We start from the raw sequence: 6,513 nt of genomic DNA on the forward strand, positions 1-6,513 counted from the left end.
AAGTTTCACTCTGGAATCGAGTCATACCTAAGACTTGAATATTGGTAATCTCGCACTACCTCAGTTGGCAATCAGAATAAAGATGAATAATCCCAGATGGTGGGGTATCACGTCTGGTGTCGTCGGCATGGCATTCCAGTGGGGCAGCACTACAGCTATGTCAGCATTGGGCCAAGTCTGCTACAAGGAGACGTCGTCGTTATATTACAGGTCTGCAAATATCTTTCTAAGACATGGCCGACAAATTTTAAATCCCATTTAATGTAACTGGTGTTTTACAGTTTGTCCATGTTATTTTTGTGGGAAGTTTGTCTGGCACCATATAGTTTGTACCTGACAAGGTGACAAGGCCTATCACTCCCCTTATCAGACTGCCTATTTGCAGGCTTGATATAAAGTTATGTTGAAGCGACTTCAAATTTTTTATTCTTTTCTTCAGCTGTCTCTTGCAGAAGCTCAATCCCTATGGTCATTAGTGCAGACTCAGGACTTTCTGATGCTCTTTGTCTTCCGAAGGTCCAAAGATCATTTCACAAGGCTGAATGAAACTTGTGGAAGCTTGTACTCTGTGGAACAAATTCATCACACGAGGCTATACCAAAAACACGACACATATTTCCAGCGACTTTTTCCGCAGTCCTATCTGTGGTATGCACCCGAATGGAAGCATCGGGCAAACATCGCCGTAGGTATACTGGATTTTGTGTTTACTGTGTACGAACAGGACGGAGTGATATATAACATGTGTGACATGACGCCTTCCAACTTCGGTTACACGGCACAGTATGAATTCAAGGTCATCGATTTGACCTTCTTGCATTCCAAAAACTGGTTGAGGCACAGGATGAAGAATGTGCCTTGTGTGATAGATGAGGACTGTGCATCGGCATCAAGCTGCCCGACAATCTGTGATAAGCTGACGGAACAGTGTTCAAGCGTTTTGCAGCGACCTAATTTATCTGCAGCCTGTGGCATTCTGCAGGACTACATCTTGCCCGAGGCGCCAAAGTCTATACAATCAGAGCTGGAGAGATTGCTGAAAAAGTGCCACGGTCTGGACAACCACAGTGCTGGCCAGGATATGCAGCAAATGGTGTTGTCTAACCAGTTGTTCATTTTGATTTTTGATCAAATAAAATTTGGTGAAGACAGTCTCTTGTGGCAAATTTCACAGTCTCTGGGATTATGAAGTTGATGCTGACTTAACTCAAACTTCTTAATTTTGGGAAATGCTTTATACCATTGTAAATTATGACATTTTATTTAATATGTGTCTTTTTTTTTGTAGGTTGGAATTTTGATTTTATTAAAAACTGACAGATATGGGGTTGATTCAACAAGCTTTTTTGCATTTACACGTATGGTAAATTCATGCCAGTAAAACTTTAGTTGAAATTGTTGACTCAAGTTTTGTAAGTTAAATCTTTTTACAGAACCACAAAATTAATTCTTTATTGAAGTTTTCAGTCTCAGCCTCCATCAAAGTTATAACATGGGCATTACCATGCAATAGTAGAACAATTCAGGGTGTAATTCATGTAAGGTGACATCATGCTTTAGAACAAGATCTGTATGTTATCAGATAAGCTAGTGTTTACTTTTAGTCTGACCATTTTGCAGCTAATTCTCGTTCAGCAGGATTTTGCCTACAAGCAATGAAAGCATTATGGTGAAGAAAGATCATTAAATACTGCCCTCGAAAGTAGCTGGATTATTTTTTTGAGACTTTCTTCTACCCAGTAAAATGCATTTGAAACTTTGGATTTTACGGTGGCCTTTTCTAACCATATTGGGACCAGTGACGTCACATCAGGTTTTGCCACTTCACGCGCATAGACTACTAGATTTTATTATTATTTATTAAGTGTATATACATATAGATCTATGAATACATTCACTGAATGTACCTTGAAACAAGCTATTTTAAGTAAAAAGCACGGATGTAACTTTACTGATAACCCTCTGGCTCAGCACAGACCACAGTAGAATCTGATATTTTAAACCCATTTTACTCGACTGGAAAAATTCTACAACAATAAATCAAAACATTTTCCTGGACAGTGTAAATAGTCTCTTGTGTAATATATACTCTATTTTAGGGTTATATTTGCCTTGGAATAAACTGTATCCCTATCATTTGTCACTATAACATGAAGCACCAGTGTTGTAGGCCAAATATAAGAGATTCAAGAAATGGTCAAAGTGAATGTATATACATACTGTTAGTAAAAATCTCAGGAATTTTTGTCTGAAACTGTCTTGCTTGTAGGCGAAAAATGTTTTATGATTATCCTGGTGTCTTTTACCCGGGCATTTTGTAAGTGTCCATGTATACTTGTACATTGGATTGTAGTTTTAATTGTATTTCAGGGCATTGTCATTATTGTATAAATCCCAGTTCCATTACACTACGTGCATTTCGGACAGCTTGTGTGTATTTGATGGCACACAGGGAAAATTTGCAATACATCCCAGGTTTTGACTTGTAAATGACGTCAGCCTGTTTCAGCATTGAGAGAGGCCTCAAAGATGGTCATTCTGTGTACAGTTTATGGTCAAATTTTCAGTTAACAGTAGTATATTTTCAGGGGTGCTTAAATGGCATAAAATATTTGGAGCTAAAACTTACATTTTTCCGAGTAAAACATCATCCCGCCTTCCAGACAAACTTCAAAACACCTGTGCCGAGTTTCACAAAAATGTCGCACAATAATCGCAGATATAGGGCAAGGCTACAGCAGTAGTGATGTGAAAAATATTATACCAAAATGTCGTACGTGAAACTGACCCCTATTATCAGCATAACTCTGGGAATCTGGCAAAATGTGTGATTTTTGTCATTTTACGTAATTTACTGTAATCATGAATTTGCAAAGGAATAGAGGAAGTTACAGTTTCATTTGCATTCCGTGTGATTATTAAATGGCATTCCTCCCACCATAGTGCTGGTCGCCGTCGTATCAGTACGGGGTAAAATATTCTTCAGTACAGCATAAAACACCAATAAAATAAAATAATAAATAAATGCAAAGATCTGTGTCATTTGTCATCCCTGAGGCCAGGTCCCTTTGCATTTTTGAAATGTTTTTGTACGTTGAATATGGTGATAACAGTATTTTGAATAATTATAGGCGAGTGCCGTCTAATTAATTATGGTTCACATCACTGTTTTTTTTTTTTTATACCTAATGCTGCTTAAGCTATGGCGCTCCGGGGCGTGTGCTGTATTTGCTACTATTTAATCATTTACATGAACAGTCAGAGTAAAAACTAGCTCTGTAGGGTTGTGATTACGTCTATTATCATAGCCCGGTCTTGATCCATGAGCTTACCTTGAACACCTCTGTACTTCCTGTGCTGGCTTCAATACACTTCTGTTGGCTGCCAAATAATGTCTCTCTCCGTACTCATAGTTGTCTCAGGCTATTGACTCCTGCTTGATGTCCATACAAGGGAGAAAACTACTGACGCTACTAGCAATTAGCATATTTGCTACATTTCACTCGTTGCGTGTGCGTCCATGTGCGAGTTAGTAATTCATCGGCTTTACCTAATTAAAACAATGAAGCGAAAGGGAATCAGTAACAAGCAAAACATAACTTGGAAATCTGACTGATTCGAGTAGCACTACCCTGACAGTTGCAATGCGAAACGCTTTCTTTATGTGTCGTCGTCGCCGAAGAAGCTTATTTTTCGCGCTATTTCTTCAAATAAAAGCACCCACATCTGTCACTGGTTGTTGCACATGTATTCCAACACTTGACGCTATGAGCTATTTCGACAAGCTCACATTTTTCGCGTTATCACCTTTTTTTCTGAAAATTGTCAAGTTCATTCTTTATCCCATGCTCCCCTGCAGAACTACCGCGAAAGAGTTTACTTCAGGAAAGGTACCAGACTAAAAAAAACAACCCTTCTGCGCAAGACAGAGCGAAGTATCCTAGGACACATTTGATCTGGTTTCGTATTGTAGCTCTCGTGGCTGCGCCACTGCAATCTGTGTTACATTTTTGCAACCAGCGAAACATTGCGTATTTTTGTGCATGTTCTCATTTCTGTTAGATGATGACTGGAGCCATAATTCGAATTTGGGAAAGTAAAACGGAAAGTAAAAGGATGTCACTCAGCATCATCAGAATTAGAAAATAGTATTTTTCGACAATTTTCATATTGTGCAGATTTTACAGACTAGTATTTGATACAAGTTTCATGTCAAATTAAATGTGCAATAGTAAAACCTTTTAACCTGTTTCGTATGGATTTGTTCAGACAGTTTTTGTAGGAACTATAGTTATTTGTCTTAATTGGGGAATGTTGCCAAGGAAGCGTTAAGGTCATTCATTCAGTTGTCTTAATGAACGTCTAAAAAACTGAACCCTCATGTCTCATGCATTGTCTTTGTTCTTGATAGAAGGCGGTTAAACCTTTCAACAACGAAGCTTATATCCCAAATTGAAATGTCTTAGGCGCTTTTTTGTGCGGGGTGGTAATTTATACAGTGCATGTGATTTCGTACAGGTCTTGGTGCTATTATTCTAGAAGTCGAGCAATTCGGGGGAAAAGAATAAAGATATGATTGAAGTAAAATGCCCATTTTCGTATTTATTTATTTATCTATTTATGTATTTATATATATATTGGGTTTCCCCCGGGCTGTGGCCGGTTTCCATCCAACATGGTGCCAAGTGAAATATTCTTGAGTACGACGTAAAACACAAAGCAAATAAACAAATTTGTTAGTTTCACCACACACTGACACCCCTAATTGTATTCTTCCAGCAATTCTCGTCCAAGTTGTTTAGCCTTTTTGTTCATTCATGTTATGCTTGAAATACAAGAAATTAATAGTCAATCCATTTTAGACCCGAATCGCCTTTACGTGTGAAACGATATATGCCATTGGTTGAAGAAAAGTGGTCTTCAACTAACGTAGAACATGACGTAAAAGGCACTTAAATCGTGCTGCAGTGTCAAGTCATCGAACTCCATTATACTCTAACGAATGTAGGGCGAGTGACATTTCATAAACTTCATTCACACAACGCTGTTTTGGAATTCTTCATATTGTATTATGATAAAAACGTTTGTCTTGTTTTCGACCGTGTAGCTTGACTAATTCAACCAGTCAGATTCGGCCAGTGGCCCCGTGCGATTGCGGCTTTACGTCCACTGCTTATTATCTCCAAGTACCCTCGAACAGTGAGAGCGTGGAGAGTCTAGAAATTAGTAATAATAAGTAAAATGTCTAGTTGCCAAGGGTCTTCATCAAGCCATGTGCAAAAAATCGCACCTATGTTTGGTTTGGATATTTAATGGCTGAAGCCACGTCTAGTGCCGTTAAATACGACTTATGGAACGAAAACATGACAAACGTTAATCCACACAGTTTTTATAACACCACAAATCGCACTGTGTATACATTCGGCTTTTGAAATTTATTTATTTATTTGGTTGATGTTTCACGTATATGATGGTAGCCAGCATTATGGTGGGAGGAAACTGGGCAGAGACCCGGGAAAACCGATTGCCATCCGCTGGCTGCTGCCAGACCTCCCCACGTAAGCCCGGAGAGGATGCCAAAATGAGCTGGAGTAGAACTCACAGTTTCCGGTTTGGTGAGAGGCCTCTGGGTCGGCTTTTCAAAAGCTCTTGCCCTAATTAACTTCGACGATTTGATGCTACAAATTGCACCGTCTGCACGTTGCTTGGCACAGGCCATAGGTATACCTCTGTAGTTTCTTCGTCATTCTGTTTAGCGCCCAGTAAATGTAGTTACGCTCAAGACAGTAACTGAACTGAATGCATGTTGTACATGGTGTTTTCGGCACGGCGTTCTAGCGAGTCCACGCCATACATTTGCCTCCACTGAGACACAGGGGCCAGGTGTTTCAGCTTGCCACACCAGGAGACACTATCGTTACGCAATTAAATTAACGTTGAGAAATATATACTCTTACATGAAATAATCCTAAATATAAGTAAAAAAGACGCGAGCGTGAAAGCCTTTGACAATATCCAGAATTATATATAGCTTTGCTCATATTTTTTTTTCAGTGTAATTTAGTTTATTTTCATCTTCAGAAGATATTCCAGTCAAACACAGTCTATATTCTTGGAGTTAAAGCGCGCGACTCAAAGGTGTTTTTTGTCTAGCATTGTTGATCTCAGATGTCCGCTGACTTCAAAAGAATTGAAAAAAATACATGATGCCAGTAATAATGTAACCGTGGAGGCATCAGGGACCGAGTGATTATAGCGTGCTGTAGTCTACTTCAAGTCGCCTATAATCATTTGTCTGTGAAATCAGTCATGCGCTCTACAAAAATTGGCTTTAGTCAGTGGCAGGTAACAACACAAGCCATGCACATTGTTATGTTGAACGCACATATCATTGCAAAGAAAATGCAGTTAAAATACTTTTTCTAATTCATAATGTTAAACTCCATGAGCTTGTTTCCACGGCAAGAACTCATTGCCACGGGTGACGTCATAATTATTCAGTAGCAAGTTGCA

The 6,513-nt window shown here is 39.0% G+C and overlaps 1 protein-coding gene across 3 annotated transcripts in view; it reads left to right on the forward strand.

The window, feature by feature from the left end:
* LOC135480270 (divergent protein kinase domain 1B-like) overlaps window positions 1-4,339 on the forward strand; it is a 34,993-nt gene extending 30,654 nt beyond the window's left edge. For all 3 annotated transcript variants that reach the window (XM_064760063.1, XM_064760064.1, XM_064760065.1), the window contains one exon: window positions 440-4,339. In XM_064760063.1, coding sequence (XP_064616133.1) covers window positions 440-1,189 — 750 coding nt within the window. In that variant the 3' untranslated portion in view covers window positions 1,190-4,339. The remainder of the gene's footprint in view (window positions 1-439) is intronic.
* The last annotated feature ends 2,174 nt before the right edge of the window (window positions 4,340-6,513 follow it).

Source organism: Liolophura sinensis, chromosome 13, assembly GCF_032854445.1.
Source record: "Liolophura sinensis isolate JHLJ2023 chromosome 13, CUHK_Ljap_v2, whole genome shotgun sequence".
NCBI lineage: Eukaryota > Metazoa > Mollusca > Polyplacophora > Chitonida > Chitonidae > Liolophura > Liolophura sinensis.